General features: G+C 39.6%; 1 protein-coding gene and 1 pseudogene across 5 annotated transcripts in view; one reads left to right on the top strand and one right to left on the bottom strand.

The window, feature by feature from the left end:
* The window catches only part of LOC138014632 (DNA-dependent protein kinase catalytic subunit-like), a 163,812-nt gene extending 154,826 nt beyond the window's left edge, over positions 1-8,986 (top strand). For 3 of the 5 annotated variants that reach the window (XM_068861754.1, XM_068861757.1, XM_068861755.1), the window contains 13 exons: positions 366-434; positions 782-911; positions 1,014-1,081; positions 1,641-1,763; positions 2,158-2,255; positions 2,337-2,432; positions 4,820-4,903; positions 5,038-5,109; positions 5,527-5,728; positions 5,953-6,141; positions 6,531-6,573; positions 6,812-6,899; positions 7,710-8,803. In XM_068861754.1, the coding sequence (XP_068717855.1) occupies positions 366-434; positions 782-911; positions 1,014-1,081; positions 1,641-1,763; positions 2,158-2,255; positions 2,337-2,432; positions 4,820-4,903; positions 5,038-5,109; positions 5,527-5,728; positions 5,953-6,141; positions 6,531-6,573; positions 6,812-6,899; positions 7,710-7,914 (1,467 nt within the window). In that variant the 3' untranslated portion in view covers positions 7,915-8,803. Of the gene's footprint in view, positions 1-365; positions 435-781; positions 912-1,013; positions 1,082-1,640; positions 1,764-2,157; positions 2,256-2,336; positions 2,433-4,819; positions 4,904-5,037; positions 5,110-5,526; positions 5,729-5,952; positions 6,142-6,530; positions 6,574-6,811; positions 6,900-7,709 lie in introns of all 5 variants that reach the window. The other 2 variants (XM_068861753.1, XM_068861758.1) reach the window with 1 other exon arrangement.
* The window catches only part of LOC138014633 (sushi, von Willebrand factor type A, EGF and pentraxin domain-containing protein 1-like), an 18,749-nt pseudogene continuing 15,147 nt past the window's right edge, over positions 8,899-12,500 (bottom strand).

Below are 12,500 nucleotides of genomic sequence, written 5' to 3'. Positions count from 1 at the left end.
TTTTTTTCTCGAGAGGAAAATTCCTCATTGTGTGCGGCTACCTTAGCCTGGTCGATGTCCAAGTAAATTGCCTGGGCTGGTCACGTGGCGAGGGAACTTCGAGTACGTTATGTTATCCAGCAGTGTACTATGTGAGGAGATTCTATAGGAAAGACTTGTGGGCTTATGGTCAGGATTCCGCTCTCTTTTTGACTTGAGATCTTCGGAACTTGACAATAGAGATAAACGAATAATTGCTAAAAGTTTCCATCAGAATGGTAGGTATGCAATATCCAGTTTGCACGTGATGATCTCTGCTTGTCGTGGCAGAGCTGCGTTGGTTACCAAAACAGCCAGCACTTATGCTTTGCTCTCACGTATTGCAGGAGTTTTCAAGTGAAGTTCAGAGGTTGTTTGGTAAGACTGGTGAAAAAATCAACGGACTGGATCCTAAGGTAAGTAATATCCAATACGACCAGCGACTGAGTACGTCTTGTGTATTGGAAGTGAATGAATGGAAAATTTAGACTTGCTCGTTTAGACTTGCTCGTTCTCGCAGGTTTATATTTCAAGATGCATGGATAAGTAGCACGTGCAGGTTTCAAGTAATGTCTTTTTGTCAGTCTTATTTATCTGGATCGCAGCTACCAATTAAATTGTATGGTTGCTACGCCGAAGTGATTTGAGTAGGGTGAGTGCTAACCCCATTTAAGTACCTTGATAAGCTTTCAAGTTGCAGATGACTATCAGATGACTATAATTTGCTTTGAATCTGCTAAGGTCATTGTTCATGCATTTTCAGGAATTTCTGAAACAATGGAAGACACTCCATCAGAAGATGGAGGAGAAAAGAAGTCTTAACCTTAAGGATTACTCTCCGTGGTTGCTTCAATTTCAGTCCAGTAATCACACGTATGCGTTGGAAATTCCTGGTAGGCTCACACTCTTGTTATTGAATTTATTTCTTGTCCACCGTGAACGAAGTGGCTACGTCCCATGTTGCAATAATGTCATCATTACCTCCCATTTACCAGGTCAATATACAGGAAGAGGGAAACCACTTCCAGAATACCATGTGAAAATTGCAGGATTTGATGAAAGGGTGAGTTATTGAGAATGCAGCCTTATCGATATCGTGTACTACTAGTAATATTTATACAGTACAGAGTAACTTGTACTGTCTGGAATGCAACAAAAAAGGCGTCTGCTTTCTTTGATCATAAGTTCCTAGCTTCAAAGTTTTAGAATATCAATGTCTGAAAAGGAAAAGAATGTAACGAATATAATTTTGACTTCGTACTGTAGGTTCTGCAGGTATTTTAATCCTGTACAATGTTTCTTCTGTAGGGAGACTGTTGAAGCGGTCTTGAGCGTTCTCTCCCATGCTGCATTAAATTGATAATTTGCAATTTGACCCCTCCCTCGCGGCCCGAATGCAACCACTTAAAATTCATTGACCACTTCCCTAAAAGGAAGAAAAAGGGAAAGTAACTTTATTTAAGTGCCTAGTCTTCTAGCGCTGGAACACTAATTAGGGACACTGTAAACTGAAATCAACAAAATAACGCAAATCAAATCAATTAACATTTTCCTTTTTGCTTGTTTCATTTCAACAATGTTATTTGGTTGAAATCTTCTTTTCTGTGGTATTTGCGATGCAGGTTCTGGTATTGACTTCAATTCGTAGACCCAAGCGTATTATTATACGTGGAGACGACGAAAAGGATCACATGTTTTTGGTGAAAGGTGGAGAGGACTTGAGACTGGATCAGAGGATTGAGCAAGTCAGTAGAATGAAAGTCTCTTTTATAGGCCCACTTAAATTCTTATGTAGACCACAATCGGCACCATACTCATTCCCTACTGCACGTCAAGACCGATGTTGAATACATGCCTTCTTAAATAGTCTTTTCGTCTTATTTATGGCACACACGGTATTCCAATAGACCCTATGCAAAAATGGCTGCCTTTAAATAATTCTTTTGTTCATATTCAAAATAGCCCAACTAACCTCGTTCAGGATAACAAATTCTTTAGAATTTTTGTCTCAAAAACGAGGTTAGTTGGGCTATTTTGAATATGAACAAAAGAATAATTTAAAGGCAGCCATTTTTGCATAGGGTCTATACACAGATGTCATCAATTCTTAACAGTTCTCGTTTTCTTTGTTCCTTACAGCTCTTTTGTCTTATGAACGACATTATGTCCGATGATCCTGCATGCCGTCAACGAGGCCTGAGGCTGAGGACTTACCAAGTCATTCCCATGACTCCTAGGTAATATCATGTGATTTTCCGTAATGTAATCTTAAATCGCATCGTTTTAATGATACCGATATGGTGGTGCGTTTTTGACAGAGTGGGATTGATTGAGTGGATGCAGAACACAAAACTGTTCAAAGACATGCTGCAGGATACTATGACAAGAACTGAACGTGAAAACTATTCTGCAAAGTGAGTCTGTTGTCTTTTTTGCCTACCATTGTAGAACAGATACACAATAAATTAACCCCCATAACTACGCGTGGCTCGTCTCGTAATAACACAGGCGGCCCAGGCTCGGAGGATAAAAATTATAAGGATTTGTTTGAAATCTCGATGAAACACTCAAAAGATATTTACGCCGAAAAAGTTCTCATTTAAAGTGCCCCTGTGATAAAAAAAACCACTTCCTTTTTTCCGTCAGATTTTGAAAGTGTGTTTGCTTAGCATCTGACTGGCAAAATTTTGAGCTTTAATTTTAATCCAAAGCCTGTTTACTTTGAGTGTAAGTTTTTCACGGTCCGCCATTACTCACGTTCAAAACTGACCGATTGGACCTTAGAGGATCGGATTTAGGGAAAACTGACGGCAAAGGCTCACTAGCTTAAAATTTCAGCGTGTGAACGCAGCTTATTATATATGCAAAGCGTGAGTTTGAAAGTCTGAAAGCCCAAAACCCCCGTGCTGCGTATTAATTCTGCGGCGTACACACGTATTGCATTCTTAAAGTAGTGAGCCTTTGACGTCATTTTCTCCTCGATCCAGCTCTCTCAAGAACATAATAGGGAGCTTACTAAACGAGGACGACGACGGCTACGAGGACTTCATTTAAAAATAGAAGTTCGCGTTATTCATATCACTACGAAGCTATTTCATGTCGTTTCGCGTTAAAAATGTGTAGTAACTGTCGAGGAATTAAACTGGCATGAGTGGGTTGGAAGCGTAGAGAGAGAACTGAAAATTCATCGTCGTGTGCTAACGTCCTCCACAAAACCTTGAATTTGGTCATTTCACGTCGTCATTTAGGAGATGACGCCAAAGAAATGTACCAAAATGTAAAACGCACGTGCAGAGCGTGCAGAACCATTGTTTTTGCTCAAGAAACCTATTGTTTTGTTGCGTCGTCGATGCAGTCTGCGTCGTCGTTTCGTAAGCTCCCTAATGTTAGTAACGGCGGACCATTAAATAGGAAAATTACAGTTAAAATAAAGAGGTGTCTTTTTGAAATCAAGGCTTAAAACGTGGGTCACCTAGTGTTTTGTTAACATAGTTTTGAAATCCAAAGAAAAATATGAATTGATTTTTTGGTTACAGGGGCACTTTAAAAAAGGTGTACTTTATTGTCCTGGAGACTTTCTGTGCGGTTATTTGCCTGATTAACTGCGATTTAAGCAACTTGTCAGCTTCGTGGGTTGTCACTCGTACATAAATAAAGGAAAGGCTGGGAAGTAATTTCTACAATCTTGGACAAAAAGGGTTGAGAATAATAAAAACAGGGGTTATTTTGCGCACTACGTCCTCAATATCGCACATTATTAGCGATCCCCCTCCCCCCTACAACCAATGTTGATAAGCCCAGGTTCGACATGCTTTGTTTCGCCTAGCAACATTGATCAGGGGGGTGGGGGCAAAAAGAGAGCTTATTTTTCATACTCGTGATCGGAGTTTAGTCCAAAAGCAGAGTTTTCTCAACAATTTTGTCCAAGATTGTAGCTTACCTCACATCTCGCCGATAAAATCACACTTCTCCGTCATCGGTCATGCTCAAACGGCGATGGCCGTTTGACTGATGGCCACACAGCGATGGCCACACGGATAAAATTTACTTCTCTTTGACCAAGTTTCAAGGTACAGCGAAGATCCATTGAGAAACAGCGATGAACATTCAAATTTTCAAAATCCTTCGAGGCTCGCTTACATCGAATTTGCACACGGCTGGTCAACCGTTCACTTGAGCCTCGACAGGGTGAGAGCAAATCAGTGAACGGTTGACCAGCCATTGCTATTTCTCAGCAATGGATATTCGCTGGACCTTTCCGCCCTCCATAAGTTCCCTTTTCGTTTAATGGTAATTAAAATAAAACTATGATAGAAATGAGAATTATTTTAACTTAAAATATTTTTTCCTTCCTTTCCTTTCATTTAAATTTTTTCTTTCAACTGAACCGCTTAGATTAGCAATTGCTATTTTGCGACCCAGTCTATTGTAAGATCTAAAGTTGAAGGTGAAGTTGAGTTTATCGGCAAAATGTGTAATTCTTCAGACACAAGCATGAAGAGTAAGTGTTAAAGTTGCCCACTTATTTGGTTTGCTTAGTGAGAATAACACCTCCGTATAAAAGTGAATTACTTTAAATTTCATTCTGTGGTGAACAATAGCATTTAAGTTACTCGTTGAAAACAAATTTAGAATTTTCAAAGTGTTGATTCCTGTAAGAAGCAACGGAATTGCTACCTATGTTTTACGATTTGGCATAGAAATTGAAATGAGAAACTTTAAAAAGATTGCCTCATCAAATGAGATGGCCCAATTTAATTCAATGAGTACGCTTTCCTTTCCGTTCAAATTGTCCGCGCAGGGATGGTCCACGTCTCCGCTACTTAAAATGGATTGAAAAGTTTAAAGGCAATAAGACAACAAATTTATACGGCGAAATGTACAAGTGAGTATATTTTTATATCTATTCTTAATGTCCAGTTAGCAAACGATTCTTAGTGTAATTTCTATCTTTACTGGTTTTGTTTCAAACCCTTGTGAACACTAAGACAACGTAAGACATGCACATGTCCTTTGTAGGAAAGCAAGTCGAACTGAAACTGAAAGAAGCTTTCACCAGAGGGTCGGACTTGTGCCTTGGGACCTGCTCAGGTAACCATTTTCTATTCATGGCTAGTGACGGGTTCTGATGTCACTATCCTCATTTTGAAGAAATCGCAAGATTCTTTGTTTTCCTTATGTGGCGATCAGGCAATCATTCCCTCAGAAAGGGTCGATAAATGAGGGCGCTTTTCTTCCCACAAAAGCCGTAAAAGCGAAAATACAAAGTAAGGTGGGTGCTCCCAGGTTAGTTGGCAGACAGCAATACCATTTTTATACTACTGAGGTCAATCTTGGTTTGTGTATTCTGAAACTGCTTTGAGAAAAGCAAGGATAGTATTTACCTTGAGAACTGGTTTTTTTAGGAGAGTTACTGGTCATCGTAATGTAAGTGTTGATCATTCCTTGGTTCCAGTTATTATATGGTGCCTTTCATTGAACATCCTTGTTATGTTTTCTCATTTGCAGGCGCGCCTTTATTCAGCTCTCTGCCTCTCCTGAAGCCTTCCTCACCCTCAGATCGCACTTTGCGAAAACACATGCATGTTTGTCCGTTTGTCAGTATATTTTGGGTATCGGTGATCGCCATTTGTCAAACTTTATGGTTGACATGGAAACGGGAGGAATGATTGGCATTGACTTCGGTCACGCATTTGGTTCCGCCACGCAGGTGACTAATTTGTTTTCGTCTTTGTTCCTCTTAGGTTTTCCTTCCTCTCTCTTTCTTTTATCTCATTTTTTAAGATACACCTTCATGTTTAAACATACATGACCGGCCTCCAGTCTCTGGATGCTGCTGTCCACTTTACGTACTAATTTTACCGGCTTTAATTAATTGGTTGACTATGTTCATCAGATGGTCTGACACAATATTTAACTTGGCTTCGTTTCTAGTTCCTGCCTTTCCCCGAACTGATGCCGTTTAGATTGACTCGCCAATTAATCAACTTGATGTTGCCGTTGAAGGAGAGTGGTACCTTGCAAAGTGTCATGGTGCATACACTGAGAGCTCTGACAAATAACCACGAACTGCTCATGAATACAATGGACGTATTTATAAAGGAACCTTCTCTAGACTGGCAGGTTTGTGATACTTTCACTGCTTCTTTGTCTCTGTCTCATCATCCAATCTGTTACATATTCCCCCTGCTTGACTGGCGTACAGGCGTTTACAGAAGCATTACTTATGTCGCTTATTGCCATTCTCGTTTGATGTACGCAAAAAACTGCTTATGTATATACGTTAGTATCATATTGCCAGGTTTCTTGATTAACTTTTTCTGACATATGTACCCACATCAGGAGGAGCTATTGCATGATTTGCATTCTCTCCATGTCGCCAACCTTGTCTGCATATCTGATCCTTTCAAGTGAACAGTGGGAAATCTCCAGAATCCGCTTAGATCCGTTTTACTTTCCTGTCAGTATACCATGCCTCTATGACATACTAACCTCTGAGTCTTTTTGCTAAGGTGTTTGCTCGTAAACAAGCCAAGACTCAAGGCATAAACTCAGGTATGTGGGTGACCCTCTCGAACTACAACGACGTAACGCATTGATAACACAGTATTAGTTATCTGTATACCTTTAAAATCGATAAGTTTAAAATCCTGGATCTGAACCCAAGAAAGCCTTCTAGTCGTCTTTCATGGTGGTGTATTACTTTATAGAAGACTTAAAGTGGGACCATACGGACTAGTTTGTCAGGTCCTTTTTGTGGTAACTCACTTGTTTTATCAATTGTTCTGCTTAGAAGATAAAGATGCAGCTTGGTATCCTCGACAGAAGATACAAAATGCAAGGAAAAAACTGGAAGGATTTAACCCTGCTTTTGTCATGAGGTTTGTGGTATGAACTTCTTCCTCTTGGCAGATGATCCTATGCAATGTAGTATCGCCAAGTAGGCCAGCAAAATGCGCGCATACGTCAAGAATGAAATGATCATGATAAGGTTTAAAATGATTTCCAAAACTCATTAGTAATTCATGGTGCGAAAACAAAAGAAGTGTTTTGGTGATTCAAGACATTTTAACAGGAAAATCGAAAGAAACGTTTATGTAAATGAAGAGGAATCTGTATCAGATATAAGATGTTGATTAATAAAATACTTAGTGTACATTAACACTTAAATGCTGACGTTTTGTAAGTCACATTCGCGTCAGATCTGTATCACATTTACAAACTCTCGGTTTCTCCTCGAGTTTGTAAATGTGATACAGATCTGCCGCTCGTATTGTATATATTGCTTCAAAAATGCAATGGTAATTCGTGAGCGAATCAACCTATCAGGTCACCGATCAAACGTCTCGTGCATAAGCTTTATACCTGATAAAACACTCCTCATTTGAATTGTACAGCAAGCTTGTTTTTCTTGTATGCTAATGGTTTCTCACAATTTGAACCTTTGTTGGGACACGCTTTTTTGTGGAATGTTTTTGACTCTTCAGAAAAAAACTGTCAGCACGTGTTTTATCGGGTTTAAAACACGTGCGAGTTTTTTTTAACATACTTAGAAAATTAGATTCATTAAACTGAAACAACAATTTCCCGGCCCCTGTGTTATCAATCTCCTGTTAGACAAGCTGTTGTAAGTTATGGCATGAACCTGTTTGTATTGCGAAAATCAATAATTTCGTGTTCATTTTCTTTAGGGATGATCTTATGTTAGGCCACAAGTCAAATCCCTGGTATAAACCGATGGAAGCCGTCTGTCTCGGAGACGAGGCTGTCAATATCAGAGCCCGCGAACCAGAAAGTGGTTTGTCAGTTGAGAGTCAGGTGGCTTGTTTAATCGATCAAGCAATGGATCCAAATATTCTCGGGCGAACTTATGATGGCTGGGAACCGTGGATGTGAAAACATCGCGGCATCTGTATCAAGCGTTTAAAAAGACACCTAACCGCAACCAACATAAAGCACACCAGCATGTGGTATGGTCAGACTGTCAAAGACAAGCAGAGCAGCTTCAAGAAGAATAACCACAGATGTTGTGATTGATATGTTTAAAATAGTGTGAAGTTGTTGTTGTTGTTGTTGTTGTTGTCAGTATTTTTTTTTTCGCACAGAACCATTGAGTTTTCATACATATTTTTCTGGCCAACAGTTTTATTGCCTCTTTCAGAGGGCAGAGGGCTTCAAAGTTAGAAAAACAAAACTAATGATACCCCTGCTGTCGCTGGACATAATTTAGCCATTTGTGTTAGTAGGTTAAGTAGAATGGATTGATGCAGGACCTTACCTGGTTTTCTACCATTGAGAGGTCGACAAACTGTAAACGACTTTCACGCGAGGGACGCAACCACAAGGCAACAACTGTGACTGAAAAGCGCAAAGTCCTCCTACGACGTTAACAGAAACATTAAGGCATGCCCAAAATCTTTGCTGTCATCTCATGTATCTCTTGCATGTCCCTGTTGTGACTGTCCTTGCATTTGCTTCTGTGCTCGTGATGAGCCTTTACTCACAATCTGAAGCAATTTTGCTTGCCGGTAAAATATCCGCGACTGTTTTTCTCCAGTAAAATGTACTTTTAATTACGAATAAATGTGTACGCTCGCTTTTGTGATGCAATACGCAATACATCAAGCTGACCGACGCAAGTTGGTTCAAGAAACCTTGACCGAGTTCCTCTAAGCATTTCAGATTGGGTCAAATAGCATAGTATGTGCTCGTCGTAAACTGTTAAACTCGGTCCAGAATTAAGTTTTGAGATGCAGTTTTGCTTTCGGAACAGATTTATCTCCATGATGTTCCCACCTTCCCGCCTCCCCCCCCCCCCCCCCCCAAAAAAAAAAAAAAAGAAAAGGGAAGGAGCTAAACAAAGAAACAGTTTAATTGAGTTGCATGACCTGTTTATTTTATCATCATATATTTTAAAGTTTACTAGCTTACTACATGGTCAATTTATATCATTTTAAATTTTTCTTTCTGATAATACTCTTAGTTTCTTATTTCTTTTTAGTGTAGGGCACATATGGCCGAAACGTGGCACGGAAACCCTTGTATAGTCCGTTGTCTTGCGCACTTGTCAAGAAGTGAACCCACATGTACTGATTAGTAACTACCTGTCCAGAGAGGGGACTGGGACCGCTCCAGGCAATCTCCAAAGGCGCTGTAACCCATGGTCCATGCGCGACTTCTAAGCGGTCATAGGCATTTTCAGTCTTAAACTCGTTAATCGTCAAACCAATCTGTTTATCGGCAATGAAAATCAACCACGTACAACTCAGGTTTGGTGGGTAGCCGTTTGGAAATCCAGGAGAGCGAAGTTCCCCGGAATTAGTGTCAAGAATCCCGCCACAATCTATGAAAAAAGTGGTGGTTTACTGAATTAAAGCGTCAAGATTTGGGTGCACCTTTGCGCAATAACGGGAAACTTACAATAATAATTATAATCATCATTTCCTAAGGGGAAGCGCCCTTTTACACAGAATTTGTCACATTTTACTGCATTTGATCGTCGCGTCGCTTGGAAAAAACCGCTTGATTTGGGGGTTCTTTTTTTTAATTATCGGATTCTGAATCTTCGTCTACGTATAACATTGTTTGCTATTAGGTTTAAGTCCCTATGACCCCTATTTTTTCCCCTATTTTTTCCCCTATTTTTTATTATTTTCTGACAAGCAGACATGGTTAACAAGCAAGGAAAAAACGGCATTCGAAGGAATCTGCGATTTTGAAAAGCAAACCGCGCACGAAAACGACTGGCACTTGCTGCAGTCGTGACGTCAACCCGTTATCTCCATAACATACGAAAAACGCAATATTCTGGCTGACAAAATGTCTGAAAGTCAATGTGAACTATTGGAATTCTTGGCTTGTTCGCTTTTGGATGAACCCGCCAGGATTATGCGACGCTGGAAGCTCTCCTTAGTGTCTTGCGCTGAATACAAAGAACTGTTCTCAGTTAATTGAGGTAAAAAATTATCGGGAAAAATGCGCGACGTTTCGACCGAACTTCAGTCATTACCAAGCGTGAAAGTGAAGATAAAATTTTGCATACATATAAGTATAAAACTAAAAAGTAAAAGTGTGTAAAGTATGAGAATGTACAAAAGGGGGTGTTAAAAACATGCAACAATAAAAAAGGATTAAATTGGAACACTTTGACTTCTTAGTTTTATATTTATATGTATGCAAAATTTTATCTTCACTTTTAAACTTGATAATGACCGAAGTTCGGTCGAAACGTCGCGCATTTTTCCCGATAATTTTTACCTCAATTTGTTTTAAAAAGCCTCTTCTCAGTTAGCTCCCATTTTGCTCTCTTTTTCTTAATAAATTGAGCAAGAAATTATACCTGGAAGGTGTGTGACGGGTGGATTTTCTGCATTTCTAGATGTAACCAATCGCGATTTGCACGAATGCATTTTTCCGTGCTTTGATCAAATTACATGTAATTGCTTCGAAATTGGTTCATGGCACTGTTTGTGCCTGTTGCGATTGGTCATAGTAATTTCTTTGGTTTTGATTTTACAACACTCAACAGAAACAAACCATCAACTACAGCCTTGTATAATGTAACTCTGGCATGCCAATCAGCATGCTCTGGAGTAAGACCTTCAAACCGGTAATACTTAATTGCTCCGTCTCGAAATGTCCTCTGGACATTTCAACTCCTTTCTTCAAAGAGCTGGTCTCCATGAACAGGCACAGAGGCAACAACTTCTCTTTCGTCACCAGCAAATATAGGTACACTTCTCACTTTTTTTTGCCTATAAAGGCCAATGCAAATGTAGAACTCGTATAATAACATATTAAATACAGCACCATATCCAGAGTTTTACTCAACTTTTTCTGATTTTTCCTGCATTACTATTGGAGTACTGGTGCGGGATGTGGACATCATGTTGAAAGAGTTTTCTTAATTTTGCAATCAGAAAAACCATTCGCCAGGATTTGGAAATGGCCCCATTTTATGTTGTGCCTGGATCTCATAGGCCACTACCATAATATTCTTTGTTTGCCGCCCGATATTTTGCATAAGAATTGTTCCCGGGGCTTGCAAAATGGTTCCAAGAGAAAACAAAAACAATGGCTATGCCAAACTTGGAGGAACAAACACAGAGTATTATGGTATTTTCCGAAGTGGCCTATTGAGTGCTCCGCAATCAATGAAGAGGTATCACCGTTGGGACATGTGCGGGCACGGAAATGGTTCTTCTTGCGCTCCAGTAGCCTTCTTTTAGTTTTTCCTATATAGGATTCATCACAATCCCAACAAGACGCTTTGAAAACAACCTAAGATGTCTCAGATCTACTAAGGCGATCTTTATAATGAAAGAAAGATTTAATACGTAAGCTGTTTTGAATTATAACTTTTAAATTAACAGAGCCACAAAACTTATTGATGCAACAATGAACGCTACGGATTAACCCTAACCCTAATTTCTATTCTTACACGTTTGCACGTCATTTCTTTCTGAAGAGATGCGATTAAGGGCGCGTTCGATTGACAGTGTTCTGGAATAGGAATACATGGAATGGGAGTTAGAAACCCTTCGTTTTAACGGAGATTCACATTAAAATTGTCAAACACCTGCTAAAATGCTATTTTAAACATATCTTTATTATCCTTGTTGCTTGGAAACGCCCAAACATGCAGTTTTAAATCACTCCACGTGTTCTTATTCCAGAATAGGGTCAATCGAACGCATCCTAAGTTACTTCTTTGACGTCATTGCTTACCAGGGCCTAACAGGCTCGGCCAAATTTTTTGGCGTGTAAATCAAACGCTCTCTAAAACGAGATAGGAAGCAGTTCTTTACAACCTCTAATTTCATTGGATCGCTTTAGGACGCAGCTCTATTGTTTTCAGAGTTAGGGGCCTCTTTTGTATCGTTCTTTGCGTCCATTGTCTGAACCAATCCCGAGAGCCGTTGTAATAGAATAGCTGCGTACTGACCCTCTAAAACGCGTGGATACACTATGAGGAATTTTTTTTGAAGCACTACACGCCATACACTAAAGATATTTACACGAAAAGTTAAAAAACGGGGAAAAAATGAGCGTCATAGGGATTTTAAAGAGGTCTTCTGTAAAGAAAATCAACAGAACTGTGCGCTTGATGGATACTGCGCATGTCCCTTCAAAAAGACAGCAAACAATCGGGCAGCTTCTGCAAGTACCGAATCAGAAATTACGTAAAACAAAAGAAACAAAAGACAGATAACAAAACAACTCCAAATAAAGACTAATCCCAACAATCCTGCTCAATTTTATCTGTCTTGGTGAATAGAGCAGTTTTCAAACGACTGTCGAAAGTAATAACGCGATTGCAATTTCTGCGCTTAGTGACTGGTTTAAAAATCTCACGCCAGTTTATCAACGAATGAAAAGGAAACCAAAACCAATCGCGACTGGCACGCGCGATTTTTCCCACGCTTTGAGCAAGTTTCACGGAATTGCTACGAAGTTGGATTTGATTATTGTGCTATGTGCAT

Source organism: Montipora capricornis, chromosome 8, assembly GCF_036669925.1.
Source record: "Montipora capricornis isolate CH-2021 chromosome 8, ASM3666992v2, whole genome shotgun sequence".
Classification (NCBI taxonomy): Eukaryota; Metazoa; Cnidaria; class Anthozoa; order Scleractinia; family Acroporidae; genus Montipora; species Montipora capricornis.
Note: the sequence above shows the minus strand (reverse complement) of the source record. Positions and strands in the feature narration are given on the sequence as shown.